This window comes from Poecilia formosa, unplaced genomic scaffold (assembly GCF_000485575.1).
Source record: "Poecilia formosa unplaced genomic scaffold, Poecilia_formosa-5.1.2 Scaffold81, whole genome shotgun sequence".
Taxonomy (NCBI): Eukaryota; Metazoa; Chordata; class Actinopteri; order Cyprinodontiformes; family Poeciliidae; genus Poecilia; species Poecilia formosa.
This window is the reverse complement of record NW_006800020.1, coordinates 1,852,075-1,877,803: the sequence shown is the minus strand read 5'-3', so window position 1 is coordinate 1,877,803 and position 25,729 is coordinate 1,852,075. Positions and strand designations below refer to the sequence as shown.

At 36.3% G+C, this 25,729-nt stretch overlaps 2 protein-coding genes across 5 annotated transcripts in view; both read right to left on the bottom strand.

The window, feature by feature from the left end:
* Positions 1-19,052, bottom strand: part of eps8l2 (EPS8 signaling adaptor L2) — a 30,351-nt gene extending 11,299 nt beyond the window's left edge. Inside the window, exons 1-6 of one of the 4 annotated variants that reach the window (XM_007556888.2) lie at positions 18,754-19,052; positions 12,412-12,462; positions 12,000-12,046; positions 5,048-5,112; positions 1,934-2,095; positions 1,429-1,578 (exon numbers count right to left, since the gene is read on the bottom strand). In XM_007556888.2, the coding sequence (XP_007556950.1) occupies positions 1,429-1,578; positions 1,934-2,095; positions 5,048-5,112; positions 12,000-12,046; positions 12,412-12,458 (471 nt within the window). In that variant the 5' untranslated portion in view covers positions 12,459-12,462; positions 18,754-19,052. Of the gene's footprint in view, positions 1-1,428; positions 1,579-1,933; positions 2,096-5,047; positions 5,113-5,200; positions 5,269-9,013; positions 9,164-11,999; positions 12,047-12,411; positions 12,463-18,753 lie in introns of those variants that run through there. The other 3 variants (XM_007556887.2, XM_016673747.1, XM_007556890.2) reach the window with 3 other exon arrangements.
* A 2,268-nt stretch (positions 19,053-21,320) lies between these two features.
* LOC103141296 (transmembrane protein 80) lies at positions 21,321-23,436 on the bottom strand. The gene is made up of 6 exons (XM_007556886.2): positions 23,353-23,436; positions 23,204-23,220; positions 23,006-23,099; positions 22,822-22,914; positions 22,515-22,716; positions 21,321-21,431 (listed from the first exon to the last, which is right to left on the bottom strand). Exons 1-6 carry the CDS (start codon positions 23,369-23,371, stop codon positions 21,419-21,421), a joined length of 438 nt encoding a protein of 145 aa, XP_007556948.1. The 5' UTR covers positions 23,372-23,436; the 3' UTR covers positions 21,321-21,418.
* Between the last annotated feature and the right edge of the window lie 2,293 nt (positions 23,437-25,729).

The window sequence follows — 25,729 nt, the reverse complement described above, 5'->3', positions numbered from 1 at the left end:
CTTTTTTTTTAACAGTGACTTTGAATGGATTTGCAGAAGCTCTTTCACACAAACGGTATGTAGCAATAATCTGTGACTTGAAATAGTATTTACTGTAAATAAAAACAAACTGATGAATATATCTAGAAACACATCAGTCAGCCTGATCTTTGATGTATTTTTGTTTTGATGCATCAATAATGATAATAAGTGAATTTGTTTCTTACCAGTGTGATTTTAATTTACTACTTCTATCATGGAAGCTGGAGGTTTTTTTATGGGCCAAATGTGAGGTAACACTTTATTTGAAGGGGGTTGAATAATCATGACACTTTCATAAACATGACATGACACATGTCATGAACATGAATAAGCCTTCATGAATATTTATGACTGTTGTCATAAAGTGTCATTCGGTAAATTATGACACTTTTAATACGAAGTTGACATTATTCAAAATGTCTTTGTTATGACAACTTGACATTAACCAAGAAATCATTACTGTTTAAACTTTACCTTTAATAACATAAAGTTACCTAAGTAATTCTTTTATAACAAATTTATATCAGTAATGATTTCTTGGTTAATGTCAAGTTGTCATAACAAAGACATTGTGAATAATGTCAACTTTGTATTAAAAGTGTCATAATTTACTGAATGACACTTTATGACAACAGTCATAAATATTCATGAAGGTTTATTCATGTTCATGACGTGTTATGTCATGTTTATGACAGTGTCATGTCAGTCTTATTCAACCCCCTTCAAATAAAGTGTTACCAAATGTGATCAAAAAATATTTATATTTATATAATCTTGAAGTAAAACAGAGTTTGTATTCTTGAATATAAAATCAGAATCAGTTTAAACACAAGGAAAGAAGAATCTCTTTCCTTTTCTTGGCCAGAAGGAAAGAGACTGCAATAATATATTTTGCATTAATTTATTGGGATTGGAGCTGTTTCAAGATGGTAGAAATGTGCTTTTATTTTTACCCTGCTCTAATTTACAATATCACCAGGCCTGGTAAAGATCTGATATCTAGTCTCCATAACAACCATTTGTTTTACCGCTGCTGATGCAGGCTGTATTGTTCCAGTATTTAAACAAAACAAAGAAACTAAACGCTGCAGATATGTTGCTTCGGGTCCAAAAGCTCCATTCAAATTTCTAAAGCATCACTTTAACTGGACTTTAACATTTAATTGTAATTTAAATGTGTTTAAAATTACAGTTAATTACTTTGTCTGTTAAAATGTGATTATTTGTCTACAATAAGTTAAAAACATAAATGCATTAATTGCTTATACATGTAAGTCAAATCTGACCAAAACAACCAATAAAAATAGCTGAATATATTTTTAAACAAAGGCATTCTAGGGCACCTGGACAGGTAACTAACAACACACTTCAAGCCTTGGAAGAAAAAACACACTCCGACACACACACCTCCACTTGGTCACAATGGAAGAAATGGATGTCGGGTTTGTGTTGGTCCCTGTCTTGACACATGAGCAGCAACACAGACGGGTAGCGTGTCTGATTCAGCACCGTCTGGCAGAGGTGGACTGTGGTGAGGGGGAAGTTCTCCAGTTCTTCCTGCACAGCAACCAGAATGCCATTATTATTATGGTAAAAAAAAAAGTTAAGGAAAAATAAAATAACATCTCAAGAAGATAATTATTATTGTAGATTCATATGGTGTGCTTTACACTTTTCTGAGGTATTTCTGGAAATCTTTCCTGCCAGATGAGAATCATCAACTCAAACAAACACTTTAAACAACATGTAATTTCTAGAAAGTTCCAGAAATGTATAAATAACTTTACATTTAAATAGTAGCTTAAGGAGTGATGCAGAACATCTACATCTGTTTAAATCTGACCTCCTTATGGGAGCATACCTAAGAGACACAGAGACATATGCAGAGCATAATGTGTGAATATGAACAAACCTGAGTGTCACAATCAAGAAGTCTGACCGCCTTGTCTGTGACCTGCAGCAGCATCTCCTGTGTCCAGATTTTATCCCTCGAGTCCAGAAGAATCAGTTTCTTGATAGCATCGTCTACCGTGACAATAGATTCTGTCTTGTCCATTACAAACGTCGACAGATGCTGAAGAAGAACGAAAGCTGTTAGCGATTAAAATCCGGAGTTGGGCCAAAGAAAATGGACAAGAAGCACACACAAAAAATGAAAACGATTCAAATTGGTTCATTTTCTCCTTTGTCAAGGAACTTCTTCTATGTTTTCTGTGACCTCTGCAAAGTTCTTGGCAAACTGCAAATGAGACTGTAAACAACTGTCTTTGACAATGTGGCATACACAACTATCAGTCGTCTAGTCCAGTCCTTAGAGTGTCCAACGTGAGCCTTTACAGCACCTGCAGGGCTACTGCTAGCCTCTTTGCTGCTTTTCTAACTTATACTCTACTTGCCCAATCTGATGCAATCGCGTTTTGGTGTCTTTGCAGTTGTATTATTATGCTGAAATTTTCAGACTATGGACTGAACTGAAAGTGCTCTGTGAGATGTTCAGTTTGGTTTAAGGTTTCATAGCATAACCCTGCTTCATTTTCTCACAGAACAGCTGGATTCATGCACAGATTAAATTACACAGGTATGGATTTCATTTACTAAGTGAAAGTGAACCTGAAGGAAACGTCAAAGCTTTGTTTACAGAATGAAATATGAATGAATACAAAGCCTGTTGCATTTTTTCACATTTAATTAAGACAAGTTCATAAACTATGTATGATTTTCTTTCTACTTCACAATAACACACTATTTCATGCTAGTCAATTAAATAAAATCCAAATAAGTCTATTAAAGTTTGTGGTTGTAACATGTCAAACTTAGAAAAAAGCTCAAGGAGCAAAAATGTTTGTGGAAAATACATTTAATCTGCCTCTCAATTTCAGTTGGTTCAGCATAAAAGTAGCTGCAAAGAAGAGATCAAATGAATTTATCAGTTTTATTGATGGGACTGCCTTATATGTTTTACCAGAATGGATTACCTTAAATTCAAGTTAGCATATTTTTTCAAGCTGTATTTTCACATAATGCTTTTAGATTGAAGAGTCGGAGCATTACTGACCCCAAGGTTTCGTTTCTGTGATATCCCAGCATCTACCCTTTATTGCACCTGATGCAATCCGGTTGCAGAGATAAACTATAAGGTCACAATTAAGCGTCTTTCAAATGAGGGTGTTTCACATCTTAGTCCTGCAATCGTGATAAAATATATAAACCTGAAAAATAAAACTTAAAAAAAAAAATAATCTAACTGCAAGTTTCTTTGTTTTTTTGATTAATACTGACAAAAATACAAACTAAAAATACAGATTAAAGCAGTTCCTTTAGCTAACAATTAAATCTTAGCTTGTGCTTTTTTTATTTCTGCTCTAAAACATTTAGCACTGCTTCTTTCTGCATTCATTATGTTGGAGTATGCCTTGCAACCTGCCCATGTGTGATAATGAATGAATTTGGAAAATTATCAAGATTGGCACTGGACACAGTTCAGATCTGATCACTGACCCACAGCACATCTTTCACCTGTGCACATCCGCCCCACACTGCTGCAGCACTCCGAGGGCTGATTGTTTTATCATAAAATCTCATAAATCACAGGATTTCATCACTGTGAGCTTTAATCTCTGGTCGAAGAACAACCCAGGACACATCATGATGTGATCTGTTTCTTTTTCCGCTGCAATCAGGCAGTCTAAACAGTTAACACACTTAAATAAAAGTCAAATGTTAGCAACAATAATTCTACACAAGCTACTTGCTTCCAAAAAGCCTCACTTTCCACAACTAAAAATTGGTCTTGATTAATATTTTCACAAGATTTTCAAACAACTTTTAAGGTTTTCTTTAGACTTTGGCATCTTTTATTCCAATGTTCTGTCCAGTTTGAGTTTTTTTTTTTTTTTTTTACCAGGTTAGCGAATAGGCAGTCTGCTGTAAAAGAGGGGATTAAAACAGGTAGAGGACATAAAAAAAACACAGCAGGTCCCAAATTTAAAAATTAGATAAATGCATTTGATTATTTTTAAAATGTTTGCAGCTATCAGCAATTTGGAAACAATTTTGCTGATACTAAAACATAAACCTTTGCCTAAGAAAGTTTTGTCATTTATGTACTTATTGCAACTTTTACTTACTTCCTACATAATTGTAATTTAGAAACTGTATCATTTTCCAGATTTTCTAAGGTTTATTGGGGCATTAGGGCACAAAAAATTATCTACTCAGGTTTTATTTTTCTGTATGACGCTAATTCAGCAGCAAGATGCTTATTTTTAACTTTCTGACAAACTAAATCAGCTCTACCTGAAATCTATAAGGTTTAAGATTTGTGAAATCTGGACTAAAGTATGGATACTTAAAATAAAATAAAATACAAATTCTACGCAAGCAACTCACGGCTTTTTGACATTTTTTAAGATGCACTTTAACGTGTTGGTTCTCTCTATATCAAAGCCAGCAGTAACACTTAGAAAAAAAGCCAAGTTGAGATTTGATAATTTGACATAAAAGACTTCAAATAAATATAAATCTCTGTAAAAAAATCAATTAAATGATTCGACATGATGATGCAGGGAATTTGGATTTACAGATTAAGCTAAAAGCTAAAATACAAAAGGCTCAAATCAGGACTAAATCCTTTTTACTTTGATTACAAATTATTTGATATTTAAACTTTTGCTTTTTTTACAAGAAAAAAACATGTTTTTTTTTATTTCTCAAATAAAATATAAATGCATGTTATCACTCGTCTCCCCTGTCATGAACTCTTTACCACACATTGTCTCATGGAGAGACAATCTATAGTCGTTCTATTACACAGCAACTTCAGAACGCTTTGAAAGATTACAAAAAATGTATGCAGTACAGAGGTTGTCAAATCTAAATAAATATAAAATTTACTTTTTTTTAATTCCCTATAAACCTTTTAATAACAACTGTGACCGAGAATCAAAAACGTAGGAAACTCTTTCATTTTATTTTATTTTTTTGTAATTTCAAACTCTTATATCGAATCATAAAACAAAGGCTTTACCTCAACGTGGTACTGCGACGTCTCTTGCATGATGAAATTTGAGTTGGAGTATTTTTTCCGCTGCTCTGTGGGTAACAAAAAAGACAAAAAATTATTCTATGGAGACAAAAAGCCATTGTAAAGTAGATCTGTCCATCAAAAACCAGCTCTGACCGTAAGTCCACATGTTGGCGTTTCGGTAGTGAGACGAGACGAAGGGGAAAAGTAATGCGTGAGCTTGAAGAGCGCACAGCAAATAAGGAAGTGACAGCTTTTTACCATATGACCTCACAGCCAACAACTCTGCTAATGATTCAGGTCTATGACCCACTTAGCAAGGCAATTACTTTAGATTGTTTATTAGATAAATGTTTTTTGTGCAGAAGCAAAACAAAAACCATGTCAAAATACTTTGATTTTAACTTTTTTGTAAAATTAAACTTTTTGTAAAATGTGTCAGATTAAAGAATACATAAGCCCATGTAAATAAAATGGCCACAAAGGCACCAAATGAGTACTTTGTCTTACTATTCTGATACCAGTGGTCTTCATTTCCAATAGATTACACAGGAAATGGGCAGAGAGTGAAAGGGGGAATGCAGCAAAGGTCTCAGGGTGGGAAAACAAACCCCAATCGAGGACTGAAGGCCTCCCTCTACACCGTATGCCACCCCTAAATAAGTTAATCTTTAATCTTAAATCTTATATCGTAGGGTTGCGTGTATCTTGAATTCCCCTCCCACACTTCATAATGTAGTCAGAGTTGGCACGGAACAGCCAGGGCTGGACTCGTAAGTCCAGATTTATTAGAGGTACAAAGATCAATGACGGCACCAGGATCAGTTCCTCCTCTCTGGCGCTTTACCCACTAGTTAATAAAATCTGACTATATCTGAGACCAGCTAAAGAATGGGCCTGAGTCCCTACAATAAGAATGATTCTTCACAAGACAAAAACATTTAAGATGTTCAAAAATGGAACTTAGAAAGTTATAAAAGGGAAATCTCAAACTCTGGCGATCTTTGTAAACGTTAAGTTTCTTTAACAGGACAGTCTGAAAAACTGAATTTATATTAACAGGGACTCCATGAATAAATCGATCTCTATAAAATCTATCACAGATCAGGTTTACATAACCTAATCAATATTTTCAGCTGATCACAGACTCTCACTGCAGCATGTTCAAATATGGAGGATCAGACGCAAGTGGCCCAAAAGCTAAATGTTGAAAGTGTCTTGATGGCAGAACAAAAAGTTTAACAATCATTTGTCTTCCAGCTGGACTTATTTGGGTCATTCATATTCAGTAGTAGCATAATAAATTATCGACAAAGGGCACAACATTATAAATAGGTAATAGAAGAAAACAATCAAGGTGGTTCAATGACCTGCAGCTGCTACACATGGTCTCATAGGAGATTCACGTAAATAAAAGACTATAAAACACAGCACAGAAAGGGACTTATCAGGTCCTAAGGATGACAATGGAGTCAGGTGATAAAGGTGTTTCTCCAGGCTGTTTACAGGAAGCTGCATGAACAGTTTGTACCACACAACCTCATCTATGTTGTTGATTTTGTATTGCAGTTCCTTTAAAAGTCTTACAGTGTCTTGCAAAACTATTCAGACATCTCAAACCGCCTGAGACCAAACTTTTAGGGTTTTTATGTGATAAGACTAATGCAAAGTGTAATTGTGAAATAAAATAGAATATATATACATAAAAGAGTAGCCAAAAGTCTGAAAATAGGACTTGCTTTTGCATTGAGCTTCTTTTAGTCAATACTTTGGAAAGCCACCTTCACTGTAACCACTGCAACATGTTTTTACAAGCTTTGCGCATCAAGACTGCTCAGTCAGATTTGATGAAAAGTGTGTGTGGGCATCATTTTTTTAGGTCTTGCCACTGATTGTCAGCTGGATTTAAACTGGACTTTGACTGGAGCGTTCTAATACAAGCTTTGATCTAATCGCTGTGGTTTTAGTTGTTTTAGCTTAGGGTCGTTGTCCTGCTGGAAGGTGAACCTCCACCACAGTCTCAAGTCTTTTGCAGCCTCACGCAGGTCCTCTTTGATGATTATCCTTAATTAAATCCATCAATCTGACCTGTTTTTGCTTCATTTTCTAATCCTAATAATTCTTTTTGTTCACCAACAATCTCCAGCAAACCTCTGAGGCGTCCACAGAACTGAGTGGACATTAAATCAGACAGGAGGTGGACTCCACTTGTTATATAAAACTGTTTTTGAAACGTTTACAGCAAAATCTTTTATGGTTGTTTTCTCCTTTTTCTGTTGTTTTAAAATTGAAACCATTGAATCTTTAAACCTGTAGATTTTTTTTTCCAAAGCAAAAACATTTTACAACTTCTAAAAGCCAGAATAAAACAAGAACACATCAATCTCCGCAGTTATTAATGGCCACATGCAAGCGCCAGATGTCCTCACAGAAGCTTAGTTGGTTTTAAATGAGAGCACCAAAGTGATTGGACCCGTTTAGCAGGTGAATATTATAAAAGGCAACAATTAAGACATGTTCCTATAAACTCTGGCAATAGCTTTCATCTCTAAATTTCCATGTTCCATCTACCAGAGTCAACATTCTGATGTCACACCGGGTTTTGTCTTCATAGAGATACATTTCCTATTGTTCACTTTATGTTGACTGCAGCACAAAAGTCCTGTTGTTTGCAGAACACTTAAGAAAATATATGTCAAGGCTCAGTGAGTAAATTCCAATATTTACCCTTTTTACCATCGTGACAAAGAGCTCTTCATGGAGCTCGAGCATAACATTGAGTACAGATTTAAAATGCGGACGACTTTATACCGTCCAAACGATGCAACCGATTGCCTTCCCTGTTCCCTCCATTTCCTTCCTGCTTGGCTCTCCGCAGGTGAAACAAAAGCGTCAGGTGTCACTCTGAAAGCCGAGCTCGACTAATGTCTTATTAATGACTGACATTAATTCCAATCAATTCACAGCCCTGCGACCGAGTGCAATAAGAGCCACTTAGTCGGCAGATGGGCCGATCTGCAGAACTCTCCAGAGTCAATGGTCGGTGATAAAAACACAGCACCCTGGCAGATTATCAGCCTCTTACGTGACCCAGATCCATCGGACAATCACTTAAACACCACGGAGTTTGATATTTCACCTCAAGCAATCCGATCCTTACAAAACCGGCACTGCTTTCAGAGCTAAATGCTTATTTAGTTAGATTTATGAAAACACAATTACGTCTGCTGCAACAAACAAAACAGATAAATGATACAGTAAGCTGACATTTGATTTTTACAAAATCATTTCTTTCATGTGTAGGAATAAATGCACAAATTCAAACTTTGTAGCTAATTTCTGATCTCTGGTTTTATAAAGTCTTGATCTGCCAATTTTGGCCACTGAAACCGGCCTTAGCAATTGATCTTTTTTTACAGCCTTCCTGTCATGAGCGATCAATAATTATTTGTAGTAGTGTGATGTCACACTTTGTGCATGAGAAAGAAGTTGTAAAACATGATTTTGGATATTTTAAAATTACTACAAAAAGTGGATAAAAATCGCTTTTGGCATCTTATGTTAGCACAATTAGAGCTGCTAAAATTACCAAAACTGCTGTGCCTGTGTGTTTCCCCTCCAGATTGCATATAATAGATTTACCTTAACTCTGAGGTGCTCTAATCCAGCATGTTTCATGACTGACAGAAGTTGAAAGCTCATAGTAAATACAAATTTAATTTACACAGTTGTCTGACTTTCTGCTTCCTTTGACTTCTAAGCCTTCGTAACTCAGTAAAATCAGAAAAATTGCAGTTCAAGGCCAAATGTAGAAGAAGGCAGTTTCCAGCCGCCAGCCGATTTCTTGGTTCCCTCCTTTACATCTGCATTCACAAAGATACCTCATCTGAAAGCGTCACCATCAACATCCAAAAAGTAAAAGTAAATACGGGAATCAGAAGAGTCAAACCTTTCAGTTAGAGACCTCACCTGTCAGAGACATTGTCCAGAAAAACTTAGGTTGTTGTCTGAGTGTTTTGGTCCTAAGCAGAGCAACGATTAGTCTGATGTTCTCACTTTCTGCTTCAGCCCACAGAAGCTGATAACAGATCAGGCAGAAGGACCTGATCTGATTTGCATCACTTGTCTGCTGCACTGTTTGAGTTATGGGGGGAAGTTTGCATATGTGAGATTACACTGCTGCATGTTTATTAAACACTTCATCCAGGTCTGTTACAGATAGACAGTCCACAATATCATCTGAGCAAAGGGAGGACAGGCGATCCTCCCTCTGATGGTGGCAGTGACCATCTGTTGCTCAGTTGGAGCGGAGCAAGAAAACAACAACTAATCACACGTACAGCAGGGTGTCGCACAGATCACCAGTGGGTTGCTTGCACCCTGTGGATATCTGAAAGACAAATAGCTTAACCGTGTTTCAGGTGCAGCAAGAAAGACTCTGAAGATACTTTGCAGCCGTTCAGCACCGTCTCCGGCTATTTGAGCCGGTTCTAAATATAGAAGCGTGCAACCATGAAAGAGCGTTGCCCCGTTGCACCTTTGTGTTGTTTCTATTTGAGGCGACTCTTTGACACGTTGGAACATTTTTCTCTGTAGAAGGAGGTGCCGACAGGGACCAGTGAGCTCATGTCTCAAGCAAAGAAGGGAGGGTCAACAAGCGAATGAGATGGAGAGTCTGCCTTTTCCTTTCCACTGCTCAATGTGCCTTTTATTCACCTGCCATGCATGGGTATCCCCACCCTGTTCCAGCCGCACATTAAGAACAGGCACACCCTGCACTTTAGCTCTTACTCCCTCACACACACACATTATGTTTTTCCATCTCCGCAAGGACTTTGCACCAACTTCTATTTATTTTTCATTTATTTCTATAGCCTAACCCTAACCTTGGCTCAATTTAAGCCTGTCACGATGACGTTTTAATTGTCCCAGAAATTATTGCGATAAACGATAATATTGTTGTTTTGAGACCATTTTCAACTAATATGGCAATAATATCATAATACCAAAAACTTTAATTTCCAGAGAACGTTTGTCACTGGAACAGTTAGACATTTTAAAAATCCAAAATAAATAAACAACACAATTAAAACAACATATAAAATGGATTATGAATTCTCAGCAAAACAAAACAGCATTTTAAAACATGTTAATTATTAGGCTCAGACAGGGAAGATATGCAAAACTGCTATTTCACACTCATTTTAATTCATCATTAATTGATTTATTGATTATTGTGATACGCTTGACTCAATTCCCCCCTTCTTGTCTAAATAAAAAGCACTTCTTTTTGTGTCGTTTAGGCTTTGGGTCTTCACAAAGTAATATTTGTTGGAAAAATGGGCCTCACAAGATGAGCAATGCTAAACACACATTATAAAAAACAAACCTTAGGTAAGCTATGGCAACAGTCAGAGAATATCTTTTTTTTTTTTTTTTTTTGCCAGCACAAATATAAATGAATCACTTACATGCCACACCCTTGTATTTAAAGAATGCACTAAAACATGAATGCATCCGTTCATATGAGAAGACACACAGAAGCTAATGCATCCCATTGCTAATCCTTGCTGTACCACATGGGGAGCCGGAAAGTCCAGTTTCCTTCAAGAATCCTTTCCCTCCCATTTGCCCTAATTTTCTAAATGGGTGTCACCAATTGGAAAAAAAAAAAAAAGCTCGTTCAGCACAAACATTGGTAATTATTTTCACAGCGATTATGCACATGTGTTTAATTGGGGAGGGATTGTGACAGCGTGGTAAGGTCATACAACCCCAGCTACATGTCGCACATGGCGACCTCTGGGTTTCCTGATGGGAGTCATTTGCATTGGAAGTGCAACATTATGATTTGTGTCCATGGCAGAGCGGATCTACAGCAACAAAAGGTGTGGAGGATTCAAAATTGTAAGGAAGACTTTCTTTTGGCACAAGGGACTGATTTTGAAACGTAGCAGGTGTCAAGTTATTCTTTCCAAGTTGATTCATATTGCTAGCATTGAAATATTATCTTTCATGAGAGTTTGATTTGCTTGGATTCGCTCCACATACACTTCTTCGGCGCACCTGCAACCTTTTAGTGATATCAGTCCCATTTTACGCCATTCCTGTCAGTCTTGACACTGTAAATAAACTGAATTGAAAATTGTTCACACTGGTTGAGAGACAGTAGGTAAGCTATGTTAGTGTATGAAGAGGATGCTTGTAAATAGTCAGATTAGCTTAAATTATTAGAAAAATGACTGTGCTGTATTTACAATATAGCAGATCTTGACAACAAAAGTAAAGGAACTTTTATGTGCTTATTGTTGTTCAGACAATAATCATTTGCTTAGCTAGACGGTAAATAATAAAATAGATAAATTACAGAACTATAATGTGCCCACTTTCATCTCGGAAAGTAAATAATTGTGGCTCTGAGGCTCAAATAGTAACACTTTTACGAAGGCACTTTAAATTTTCAAGTCGTGATTTATTCTGTTAGAAGCAGTACGTTTGAATTGATTAAGATGGGCAAATAAAATACAAAATGAAGAGCAATAGTCTTTACATACAACATAAAACTAACCCAAAATCATAAATCAATTTTTCAACCAGGGCAACAAGAAGAATCCACTTGCTTGAGTTTAATAATAACAACTGAGGATAGAAAAATGTTTTATTCCTATAGAAAAAAATTATTCCTACCTAGATCTGACAGGTTTACAATTTTCGATGCTCTTTGCAACTAGGATGTAAGGAGTTAATAAATTCAAGATAAAGTTGTCTTGTTTCTATAAGAACTATTCTTAATGGTAAACGTGTGCGACCCCCTAAATTACACGATTTTAGCTGTCAGCAACCTTTTGTGACAACATCCAGCGTTAAAGGTAAGCAAAGACACAGGCTAGAGGTGTGTGAAAGGACAATCTTGGAAAAAAAAGCCAACAGTAAAGAAACACCTCTACAAGCTTACCGTAGAGGGCCTTGGCGCTGAGCTTGCTGTCCGATCTGGCCACTCCACTGTAATGACAAAAGGAGGAGATGGGGTTACGCTGGAAGCCCTTCATCTTCTCTCCCTGAATATTAGACCCTCAAACGCTTCTGATAAACATAGGACAGGGAGCAGATTGGACTACATTCAGAGTGAAGCATATGGACTGGAGGACAGAAAGAGAGTGGAAACAGGAGAGAGGGAGGAGAAACAGAGGGGGAGCCCAGGCAAAGCAAACAACTCTGAACAGAGCGGCTCTGTGCCCAAAGTCCCTGACCCACACTACCTTCCACAAACTGGGTTAGTGATTCTCTGCAGCCAACGCAACTCGACTCAGTCTGCACGGAGAAAGGCAAACAACCACAGGAAAGCAGCAGAAATGTGTGAAACTCACTTGGCTTGCCTCGACAGAGGTCCTGGGGAGTTCATGATTTCAGGCATCCACCTGGGTGAAGAAGCAGAGAAGAGGACAGTCAGGATAAAGGTAAAAATGAGAGACTGAAGAGAGGACGCATCTGGAGGAGAATTTTGTCACCACAATATTTTACAACATGCTATAGATTTGCAATCTAATAAAAAAAACACACACACACAAAACTGTGAACTATTTTCAGTTTTTTACACGTAAATATTTCAGTCCAAACCAAGTTTAATAAATCCCTTACAGAGATATACTGAGTAAAGCAAAAAACAGTTTTTCAATTATGGGAGAAAAGCTCAAATGTGAAAAAAGTCCTTAGAAAATGAATTTTGCTTCAGCTTTATGGAAAGCCAAAATTAACACCTAATAACTGCCTGGCATGTGAAATTCAGAAACATTTAGTAGGACCTGTTTGGCAACATGAAGTAGACTGAAAGATGTCAGACAGCAACACATCACACCATATAGTCTAGGAAAATTCAAGAACAAATGGAAAGCAAAGTCAGTTACATCCATTAGTCTGGGAAGGGTTACAAATTCACTTACACAGGCTGAGGAGCCAATCATTAACCAGGCGATAATAGCAACATTAATCCCAAGGAGAAAAGCAAGCTCAGCAAAAAGGGGAAAAAAAAAGAACTTTGGCACGAAATTGCCCCCAAGATTTTTGACATAAAACTAAGACACCATTTCAGAAAACGAGCACCTGGCTGACAGACAAGCATGATGGGTGCAGTGGCTCATGGCCAGTTATTGCAAACCCTTTATAAATGAAATTACATTAAAAACCATGTATCCACTTATGATATCCATGTCTGATACTTGAGCTTGTTTGATGATTTAAAACATCCAAGTGCGACAAAACGTAGTGACTGATGAAATCTGTGAGGGGAAAACACATTTTCACAGAATGTTATGGTTTTATAAGGAACAGACTAAGACTTAGAGTAACAACTGCACAACAGAGTGAGAATTTTTTTGTGTGCATATTTTTAAGTTTTATGGACAACTGTACAAATACTGTAGCATAAAACTGTATACAGTCTAATGTGAAATAGGTTTTCTTAGCAGAACTATTTGTAACTTTTGAACATTTTCTCATTTTGTGACTTTACAACCACAAACTTCAATGCATTTTAATGGGACAGAGTAACAAGTAGAGCAGAACTATGAAGTGGAAGAAAAATTACACTCGTGAACAATTTGAAGTCTCATTTGGATTTAGGGCTGCCGTTTGACTGGGCCACTCAAACACATTAATATGCTTTGTTTTAAACTTTTCCACAGTAGCCCTCACTTCATACTTAGGGGTTTTGCTGTAAGGTGAATATCTGCCTCAGCCTAAATACTTTTGTAGCCACCAAAAATAGATTTTTTTCAGTATTTCCATGTATTTTAACATTAATCCACAGTATGACTTCTGGAAGCAGTTGGATGCAGCTAAATATCAAAATATGAAAGGATTTTTCACTCAGCTAGTGAAAAAGTTGAGATTTTCACGAGTAAAAAATATACACTTAAACTAAGTTTCATTCTTCTTTACAATGAGAATCTGCGTTGTGTCACAAGAAATTCCAAAAATATTCAACTCTGTGATTGCATCGTGAAGAAAGTATGAAAAAGTTGAATACTTTGGCAGGTCGCTGTCTATTCACACGTTCTTAACATTATGATGTTAATGAGCTCCAAGCGTTTTATCAAGTCAGATCTGAAGTTGAGGTGTGCACCTTGTTCTCCTGCAGCTGCAGGTGGGGGAGACAAAAGCAAACAGCAGGCTGATACGTTCTGTGCAATTAGATCCAGTCCACTGAGGGCCATGCGTGCATAACGAAGAGCGCATTAATTTAGATGGATTTTTCACACCCAGACACACAAACTAGTTGTCTGGCATTATTAGCGCGTCTTCTAAGAACACAAAGCAATGTGTAGCAGAGCCCGGCTCGTAAATCTGAAGGATGAGGAGGAGCAGAGAAGAAGAAAACAAAACCTTCCCACGCCCTTCCGCCTCAGGCCTTTGGCTTAGCTGTGAACGCGTGAAGAGACAGGTTACACAGCAAACCCCAGATCCACAGGCCTATGAGTGAACAGCCTAATCAGCTGAACCCAATAATATGTGCAACAAAGCAGAAGTGGGGTCTATTAGGTCTTTGCTTTTATTGCATTATTAAATCCTAATAAACGTTTGTTAATGAGAAAGGTGAGCAACAGTTAAGACTGTAGATAATAATCGTCTTATTTGACTTTTAAACACCAAAGAGTCACATCCTGCTGTAAGGCAGCAGCTCTCTTTGTATTATTAACAGGTAGCAAGAGGTTAGGATCCTGTGTCACCAGCAGATGTTGGCTGCAGGAAACTGGTCTTGTGTTCGACTCTCTAACATCGATCGGCCGTAATGTGTGGCGAATCTTACGTTTGCCATACCGAATAACTCATACTGTAGCTGTTGGTAGGACATTAACACCCTGTGTGACAGTTGGAGGTGTGTTTAAACAGCATTCTTCATGGAGATCATAAAAAACAGCTTAAAGCAGTAATCTTCTCAAATCCTCAGAGAAATAAAATGAAAGCTCACACCCACACTTTTTACAGCTTGACCCCCCTGCTGTGTAGCTCCACTGCTTAAATCTGCCATGACAAAGAGTATTTACTTTACTATAAGTGAAATCTGCTGCAGACCGCTCTTCCTGCTCTTATCGCTCCGGTCATCACCTCTCCCTGCTATTGTTCGTGGCTCTCTGGCCTGCTGCCAGCGTTCAGGAGGCGCCCGAGGCCAGAAGAGGACAGGCTCGGTGTCATGTATTGTCAACCTCGCAGCACAAGGCCATCTGTGCACCTGCATCTGCTTGTTGCTGAGCAATGACAGCTTTACCTCCAAAGTACAACGTCCTGCATGATTACTGGAAAGGACCCCAAGATAAAGAAAGAAATGACATGAGAGAAGAAAGACTGTAAAAAGGAAAAGAGGTGTGGAGGGCACATGGAAGGAAAGACAGACATTAAAACGAATCATATCTTGTGTGTACATGTATAGCAGTAGGTGCCAGTGGGTGTGGAGGGCACTGTGAATGACCAAGATACTAAAGAAAATGGCTTGTAATCCAGATAAGCAGAACTTTACAGTATTTCTAATTTTACTCTTTATCTACTTATGGTTATATCAAGAGGTTGAGTTTAAACTGTTATGTAATAAGGTAATAAGGCAATACAGATTCAATGATCTTCTAGCTTTCAAAAATGACAAATTATTTGAGTGAGCAGGTGATAAAATGTGACATTAATCACCTTTGGTTGATAATTAGTGTCAAAAACTAATATATAACATCTAATTAGGAATGAATTACTTACTAATAAATAAATATGTTATCCATATGACATAGATATAATTTATATAAATTATTATTATCATTAAAAATAAGAAATGATTATAAATAATACCATTTATTTCTTATGAATGCACAATGTTCAAGCTCTTACGATTAGACGTGAAAATGCAGGCTACACATATGTAAGCAATTAATAAATTAATATTAATCACTACCTCACAATTTTTTGGACATAACACATGAAAGATGATAGATGTTCAACTTCTGCCACTATTGCTACCGTCGCCATCGTGTCCCATGTGTTGAATTTCAACACGATACGATACATCGGATACATCGATACATCGGATGGCGATGACTTTCGCCTGTTGCTATCGTTCATCGCTCCCCGTGTGTTGAGCACGATATTGTTGCTGGAAGAAGTGCAACAACTTGTGCAAATGCGAACGGGTCAGTTAATATTGACTGGGATACAAATGAGTATCTTTGAAAAATTCATTATTCTTGTATCGATTATATCAAAATATCGATTATTTTGAAAACCCTAATCTAAAGGCAGAAATGTTAGCTTAAAACAACGGAAGCCGAGACAGAAAAAGGTCACGGGTCGGTGGTGTGGATAAATGAGGCTGTTTGTAGAAATAAGATTAAGAAAACTTCACAGTGCTTGCATCGAGTCTAGACAAACATTTTAAAAGACTCTACAATATTTACGGCTGTGGCACAGAGCTGCAGAACATGAGCTTTATGCTAAAACCAAAGTAATAATTCTAGGGCAATGAACTCCTCATAATATGGATTTCAATTCTGAGAAATATACTTCATAACTTAACCAATGTTAAATAAATCATTGCAGTGGAAAATAAGTCAGTACTTACAACATGTGTTCTTAAGAAGCTTGTATTTCCTGAGCTAACAACAACCTTTAACATAAAGCAGAACCTGAAACAACTGACAGCGATAACTTGTGTAATCTCCACCAAAATCTAATTTTCTTCTTACATGAGCAACCTGGACTTTGTCCCATGGACCCTGAAAAGCATCTGGAAAGAGATAACACATATCTGATCTGAGGCCTAAATCAGCTCAGGCTGTTGTAAATGCTGATGATTTTCCCATTAAAAGCACCATGATTCACATGTCAGTGCTGGAAAATGTGTTGGACACTGGGTAGTTGTATTTACAATGAGTGAAAGCACACGACACCACTTTCCTCTGACCGCAGAACTAAATGCTGTAATTAAGACTAAATATGACACTGAATATCCTGATGAAATGCTGGAAAAACAGAGCCGGATAAATGTTACAACTCCAAAATAATCACATATGAATGAAATAGACATTTTCAGTGTTCTGAAAACAAAACAAAACAAATATAGCAGAAGCACTTCATATTCTCTATGGAGGTTCAAAAGTGAGCATTTAAAAAATGAATATATGATTTATATTTGTAATAAATTTTAAACATCTGAGACAAAGACGAAATATACCACGATACAGTCAAAAATGTATTAAAATATATTTTGCTAAATAAATCAGCCAAAAAGCAGATGCATTTTTACAGTCAGTCAATTATTGCAGGACATAATTTTGTTTCACCTGTCAGAATTAGGGGGCGGGACTAGCACTGCTGCAGTTGCAGACGATTGGTCTACAGAGGAGTTCCAGTGAATCTTAACCAGTCAGATGCCTCTCTCTTTAACTAACCATGGTATCAAATCAAACTTTTTCATGGTGCCTTGCAGCATGAAAACTAAGAAATATTTGAATAATACTGAAAAAATTAAAATTATATATTTTTTTTTCAAAAATATAAATGTATATACATGTATTTCACACTGAGTTATTTCAGATGAGTTATTTAATAAGACTAAAATCATCAAACTATTATCAATCTTTTTTTTTTTTTATGAAGCTGTCTTTCTGGACTAAAACCAAAAGTGCTGAATTGCTTTGTGTTAATTTGGACATATTTCTAACCCATTATGTTTCATAAAAAGTTAAAGTTGCTCCCTTAAAAGGCCCTTAAAAATATAAATAAAGTCACCTTATTCCAAACTTGATAAATAGTCAGTTATTTTAATCATCGCTCAATTATATGCTTGGTGTGTTTTATATGCATAGGTGAACAATGGTCCTTCATCATCATGCTTCATCATAGTTGGTGATCTTAGTTGGACATTATGTCATAATTCAGATTAATTATGACATAATCCACAATTCCAGAGTTTATTACTGCTTGGAGCATTTTGTGCAGACATAATTTTTTCTAAAGAAAGGGTGTGCCTAAAAGTTCTGGACATCAGCCCTTATTAGATTGTGGTAAAAATGTTACTGATAATACCTTATGGCTGCCTTTAGTGGTACTAAAGTCCTCTAGTACTTTAAATAAGTACTTACCCTACTTTGTTAAAGGGTAAGTGTTTTTTCTTGCCACTACAGAGCGTTCAAGCTCTGTAGTGACATAACAGAAGATGGACAGTACAGTGAATGGAATTAATAAAACTAAAAAAATGACAAAAGTTCAAACGGACATCTTAATTAACCCATCTCTGTAGCCATATTGGATTTTGAAGCCTAGGTTGATGGAGAAAATGTCCACCTTTGCAACTGGGGATTCCTAATGAGTTCAACTATAGTTGTTAATCAACTAAGCAGAAGAAGAAACTTTGTTTTGATTGTTTGTTTACACAAAACAGAAACAAATCAAGTTTTACTGCTTTTAAAATGTCTCTAATTGTAGTGACTCTTAAAACTGCCACTGCTGATACACACATCTTTGAATCTTGATAAAACTGTTTATCCTAAACATTCACCGTATTTTCTATTGAAGAAGCACAGCATCAACAGATTCCGTATCCTAAAGACTCAACAGGGTTTATTTAAACCTTCAGGTGATTTTAATAAACATTTAAAAGGCACAGTGAATTCAGAAGAAAACCAAACACACTAAATAACGTTTATGATTTCAAACAGTGCATTTGTCACCACCTTAGCAACTCACGGAGAAGTTTTGCAGACTCGGTGTTTAAGTTGACACACGTGGGTTCAGACAACGCCTCCGACGTCAGCCGACCATCCTAAAATCTTCTGTGCAGAACCGCAAAAAGAAAGGTAACTCCGCAGGGAGGAGAGGGGGGGAGGGAAGGCTGTCGAAACTGTCTAAGTCAAACAGCTTTGGTTTTGCAAGAAAAACGAAGACAGGTCCGAATGAACCACCTGTTGCGAGCTGTCACTTCTAAGAAAACAGCAACTGAAGGAGGAGAGGCGGTACAGGTGAGAGATGGTGACTGAGCAGGTAACTCAACCCAAAGGGGGCGGGGCTAACCTCAGACCTCGCTTTGCTGGTTGTTTAGAGGTTAATTTGTCTAGAAATTTACTGCAGTCACTTTAAAGACATTTTTCCTCTTTGATAAACAAAAACTGTGTACTTTATTTCCTGCATGTGTTGAATTGAGGGCGGTTCCAACCCTTCTTGTCTCACGATTTGATTGTAAGAATTTCTGTTGACATAATAGGGAGTTCCCCCTTTTTATATAAAAACGATAGTTTTTTTTCTTTCTTTCTTTCACTTTAACTGGAAAACAAGTATAGTATATAATATAAAATAAGTATTTGTAATTAAATTAATTTAATTACGCAGTTTCATCTGCAGACCTTTATTTCAAACAAGGTTATTACACTAAATAAAATCAAGCATACAATAAAACTATGCATTGCAGGCTTAATAGATAATTTAATTTAAAAAAAAGCAGAATAGAAATTGAATTCTATTTAATTTCAAAAGGAGTTAGAGGAAGGAAATGCTTATTAAGTATTATCACTGTTTAGCTCATCCTACATCTATATCATCCACATGTCTATAATGGTAAATACCTATATAATTAGCTAATCATTTATATTATTGCTATATACAGACTAACCATAGATATTTATACTTATATGTATATTACACACAACTAAAATGTAATTGTTTAACGACCAAAATATCACTTATTATTGTGCATCATATGTTGTCGCAAAAGTGTCGTTTTAACGTGATATTTTTAACATATGTATGTTTATTTCAAATCACTGCCCAGTAATTCAAGTAAAATAAAACCACTGACACCAACTGTGTCAGTGTTGAAGCTGTGGAGTAAAAGGGAAGAAAAAGAAGGAGATTAACTAGAAGTGATAAGTTAAAAATACATCCACAATGAAATGTTCAACTTTTACATAGCAACAGAAAATATTAAACAAACAAATAAGTAAAATCACTTCAGAAATGTGTTGCATTGTTTTATTATTCAGAGGCTTCTTTTGTACACTAAGCAGAGACTGGTCTAAACTGGCTGGATTCCTGAGGGTAATTGCATGGATCGCTGCCCAGGTTCCAGTATCACTAGCTAACAATGACCTCTCTTTGGTCCCTCCAAAGAAATTCATCCACACAATGCTGTTCTTATGCAGTGCAAATTACATGAACAAGCAGTCATAGTGCTTAAACTGAAAGCCAGAAGAAAAAGGCACCTCTTGGGGCATCAAGGACAGACGTACAGCGTGGCCGACCTACAGTCAGTGTTTATCTGTGCTCACCTGTTGCTCAACCACAAGCACTCTGATATGTGATTTGTTTGGAAGGTTGTTACTTTAGGAACCTTGTCACTGGGTTTGATCATTAACCTCAGCTGTCAGTACTGAGAAATCTGTTTGAGGAAAGTGGAGCCATAAAGGACAAACACTGAAAATGAGGTAGACGTTAAATGCAGCCAGGAAGGCGTTGTAGAGGACACAGGGTGAAAACACTAGGGCTATTATTTGTTATTTCATATTACTGGGCCATGTTACGTTATCTCACAATACTGTTTTGGATTTAGGCTGTTATTGCTGTGCATAAGTTCAGACTGTGGATTTTCACATTGACTAAAGTTTGGTCAAACCTCATTCAAACACTAAAAACAAGCATTGTAATAAAAAAAAGAAACTAAGTACTAAAAATCTTCCATTTTATTACATTTTAAAACTATACTGCCATCTGCTGGACAAACTAGGTAATACATGGAAACTATGGAGGGATCCAAGTTACAGGATTTCTACAGATTTTTTTTTTTTATTCACAACAACCAAAGATTCTTGTGACTTTATGGCAGATATTTCTACAGTGGTCAGTGTGTAAATATTGAACCCACAGACCAAGAGACTGGAAACAGGGAGAGAAAGGGAGATGAATGATTAGATGGATGGATGAACAGACATTTAGACATTGGGATAATGAATGAAATGTGAAAATGCAAATATTTTCTATATTCTCTCCTGTTTCAACATTTATCCAGACCCAGAAATAATTTCAATCAGACTTTTGACTTTTCCTGACTGATCAGAAACCGTGGGTTTGACTTGAACACAACCAATATTTCTATTACTTTTGTTCCACTTCCAGCTACATAAATACTTACAATTAATTAGTCATTAAGTCATATTTAGTACATTTTTTCATACTTAGCCTGCAAGAATGAAATAATTAAAAAAGAACAAAAGTTTAATAAAAAAAAAAGAAATTACAATAAAAACACTCAAACTGTCCAAAAAACACATTCATTTCATAAATCTTGTTTTCTATCTGTGAAATATTAACTTCCTATTTGCTGCAGGATATATGGTGGTGAAGTCTTCTTCACAAATACTCTCTGAAACAAGAAAGAAAAAAGATGTCATTAAAACCACTTATATCAATGAATTATGCTTTTACCTATAAGGTAAAAAACAATGCATTATCTAAACAATCCACACTGTAAACAACAGAACTATTCAGCAACACTTTTGGATCCATCTCTTCAGCCCCAACATGATTTAAAATTTATTTCAGAAGGAAAAAAACTAAGAATGTGCTGACACTCTATCAGGTATATGTGTCACTCGGATAAATGATAGCCATATCAATAATGCAGGCGTGTCTTAAAGGAGCCATACCCGAACAATAGCCTGAGAAACAAAGAAAAGCTCACTGTTGTCAGGTCATTCAAAACAACCATATGAGATGTTGATTACGTCAGGATATCTCGTCAATCACCATAAATTGAGTCCTGGTGTCAATATCAGATAAAGAACTGTTTTGTCTAACGTTTGACACCAGATATTATAATTTGCCAGACTGTCTTTTATTTCTGGTAATAAACAGAACTTGCACAGTTGTCTTTACTTGTACTGATTTCTGAAGTTTAGTTTAAATTTCTGACAGAATAAATTCTAAAGATTTTAAACCAGATCTCAAAAGAGTGACTTGTGTAACCTTAGCATTTTACCTGCAACACCAATATGTAACACATCAGTAAATCTCATAAAAGAGCGTAAAATAAAACATTGTCAACCAGAGGCAGTTCTAGATCAAGTTTACCACGTTTACCACTGTGTTTACCAAGACACAGTGTGGGACATGTGTCTTTTTATGAGAGTGCAGGACAAAACAAAGGTCAATTTAATGATACATTGTCTTCTCAGATTAAGTCACACTTCTCATTAGTAGCTAAAAACACACATAATCACCAACCTGTCTTTAATTCTTTAAACTATATATTAACAAGATCTAAAGTTTTAGCTGCCAATCTCTGGTTGAATTGACATGGTGGGTGAGTTTGGTCAAAGATGTTACCGCATGTTAACAACCGATTATTGTAATTCCCATAACGTTTTCCTCTCTTAAGGAATCAGTGCTGTAAAATAACAAAAGAAAGCGACACTAGAGGCTAAAAATATCTATTATTGAAACCAACCTCCTAAATTTGGCCAGGGTGCTTAAAGCAAGGACTCCATCTGCACCATAGACAGTGATCAACACACTGCTGATTATCACGTCCGCTCTCATGACGTAGGTCTGCCACACCAGGAAGTACACCGCCAATAAGATGGTTGCTACTGTCATAATGAGGTTCCCAAACATATAGCTGTCACTCTCCGTCAGATTGCCCCTCGCACCTACAGTGGAGTCACCCAGTGAGTTTCAAAAATCTTATTAACACGCTGCATTAAAAGTATGTGTCAAAGTGGTTCGGTGTGCAAAGTGTGAGCGTTTTTCCTCACCCCAATAGAAATGCAGAAACTCCAGAGCAGCAAAGAGGACCAGTAGACCAACATCATTTGTCAACGCATCAGAAGGATACGGCAACTCCAAGCCTAACATGAGCAAATGATAGTAACTGTCAGTAGTTATATAAAACACGTGCTGGGATAGAAATGTAAAAGAGTAACACATGGCATCACGGACTCTTTTTGATGATTAGGCTGAGAGTGAAGAGGAAATAGAAGACGAAATAGATGCTCGTCAGGTTCAGCAGCAGCTGCAGGGTAACAGAGGACAGCTGGAGGCAGAGTTAAGTATTACTGTCTCTTCCAAATATCAGGCTGGACAAGGTGTGTTCATTATTTTCGATGTGTATCTCTTTAACAACTTTAAAAAGGATACCGAACCCGCAGACATTCCTGTAAATTAAAGTAGACACGTCAAAGTGAAGCAAAACAGGCACAACAACAACCTATTTAGGTACATTATATTCATTTTGATAAAGTTTACGCATGAGAACGGTCTATAACCATAGCAACGCGTCCACCTACCTGGTCCTGGAATCGCCATTTTGATTTTCCTCCTCGAACATTCAAAACAAATACGTCTCCATCTGCTGGCTGGAGGACGTACTACAACATGAAGACACTTTCTCTAAATAAAACTGAAATAACCATGCATTCCCAAAATCTGACATCTACGAGCCTCATTATCAGATTAAATGTGCTTTAAGATTTAAATAATAACATTTAAGAATACTAAGCACACTTTTCATGTCTTTTTAATGGTAAAATGTGGTATTCTAATCTTAAAATGTGATTTTCAGTATGAGCGGAAAATAACAGAAATAAAGGTTGGCTAACATAATCACGCTATGTGTAATGAACCTATATAATGTGTTTCACTTATTGAGTTATTGAAATTGATTAACTTTCCAGTAATATTCAAAGTTGTTGAAAATAACAGTTCATATGAAAATTACATTTGTGGTAATAAATATAGCTGTACATCCAGTGAATCTGCTTATTTGAGTATTAATTTGATGTTAAAAACATTCAAAGCCATTTTACTTCAGAGTGTACAAGAAAAAACACAAAGCAACAACAATAATTAGAAAAATATGATAATAAAAATAACAACTGATCATTTCTCTAAAGATCATTTAACTTTATCCACAATATAAACTGAGTATAACTGGAAATACCAGCCATTTTACCAAATATATTAATTTATTCAGCTCAATTCTCCCTCAAGGTCAATATATAATTTTCATTAAATCTAAAAGAGAGTAAGTGCGAACATTGAAACTGAGCTGGAATCAATTAATCTTTACTGTGTCATGCAAAAGACACAGTAAAATCACTTTCTTCTACTTGTCTGCTATGTTGCCTTTTTCACGTTTTTGTCATGTTACCACATGACACAAAGTTCAATGTATTTTATTTTGTAAAACAACCTTTGTCTACAGCCTTTTGAAGGTTTGTTTCACCAGAATCTCAAATATTCTTTTCGTCCCTGCTGAAGAAAAGCATGTCCATGTGTTACCCAGGTTTACATGGCTTGTGGCAAAGTTCAAATTAGACTTCTCTTGGCTTTTTTTAAATTTTTTTTTACTAATGTTGGCTGTCTTCTTGCGGCATTGGACCACACAACTAATTGCCCTGTCAGCAACCATGGATTTCTGCACAATATTTTGTTTGGTTTGTACATTATTATCTGTCTTGTCCTAAACCAAACCATAAAAGTAGCTGTGCAAAGGAGAACCTTGATATGCCTTAGATAAAAGAGCGTAGAACCAAACACATCAGGAGTAACACACAATTTACTTCTGCTCATGCTTACAGTTGCTCGTCTCTATGAGATAAGAAATACAGAATAGCAAAATGAACTGCTTTAGAATATCCAGCTGTTTCATTGTCCTCTGCAGCCTCTGTCTGTTTCTCTTTCTCGCTTGTCCTCTAAAACAATCTGCATAGTGTGGCTGGAAGAACGGAGGCGTTGTTTTGGTTGAATGGAGGAAAAGCAGAGGGGTGGAGGGGTGGACAGCGAGATGCTCCAGCTGTGGGGGGACAAGACAACACAACAGCATCTCACATGTGGGTGTCGGAGGGGGTGGGTGTCCAGGCTGCGGGGGATGCACACAGTGGCATTGTTATAGGGGGGTTGGATGTATCTGATAATGTTGCGAGAAATGGATAATTCCCTCAAATCCTCCCTTTAGAAAGCCTTCACACAGAACGCGAATGTTGCTATGTGTTTCTCTAAGTTAACGTTGCTCAGAAAAATTTCCTCCTCCCCCCAAAAAAGTGGACTTGAGGTAAAACAAACATTGTAGTAAAGTTCAAAGTGTCAGAATTAGCATAATTAAAACAAAGGGAATTTGGTCATTTCCATATAATTTGTTTTTTTTTTTTCTTTTGTCAGAGTTTGATTTTGAAGTGAAACCTCTCCTCAGGCACAGATTGTTGCAAATTAATCTTTTTTAATACTATTTCTTTCACTAATCATGAACTTTTTTTTCTTAACCCATATACTATTTGTGTGTTATTTCAGAAAACATTAATAATAATAATAATAATAATAATAATAATAATAATAATAATAATACATTATTATTATTATTATTATTATTATTATTATTATTATTATTGTTGTTGTTGTTGTTGTTGTTGTTGTTAAAATAAATAAATAAATCTTGGTTGATTTCCACTGACAAACATTGCCCTAATTCATTTTCTCTTTGAAATAACAAATAATTGTACTTACAGCCAACCTATGTTGTTTATATATTTAGTAAAAGTTTGTTTTCCCATATCTGTTCCCTTCATGTAAAACAGCATAATTAAAATTCAAAATTTGCTTCTTTTTTTTTTTTTTTTTTTTTTTTGCATTGCACCTCAAAATTACCAGCATTCACCAACTGGCAGC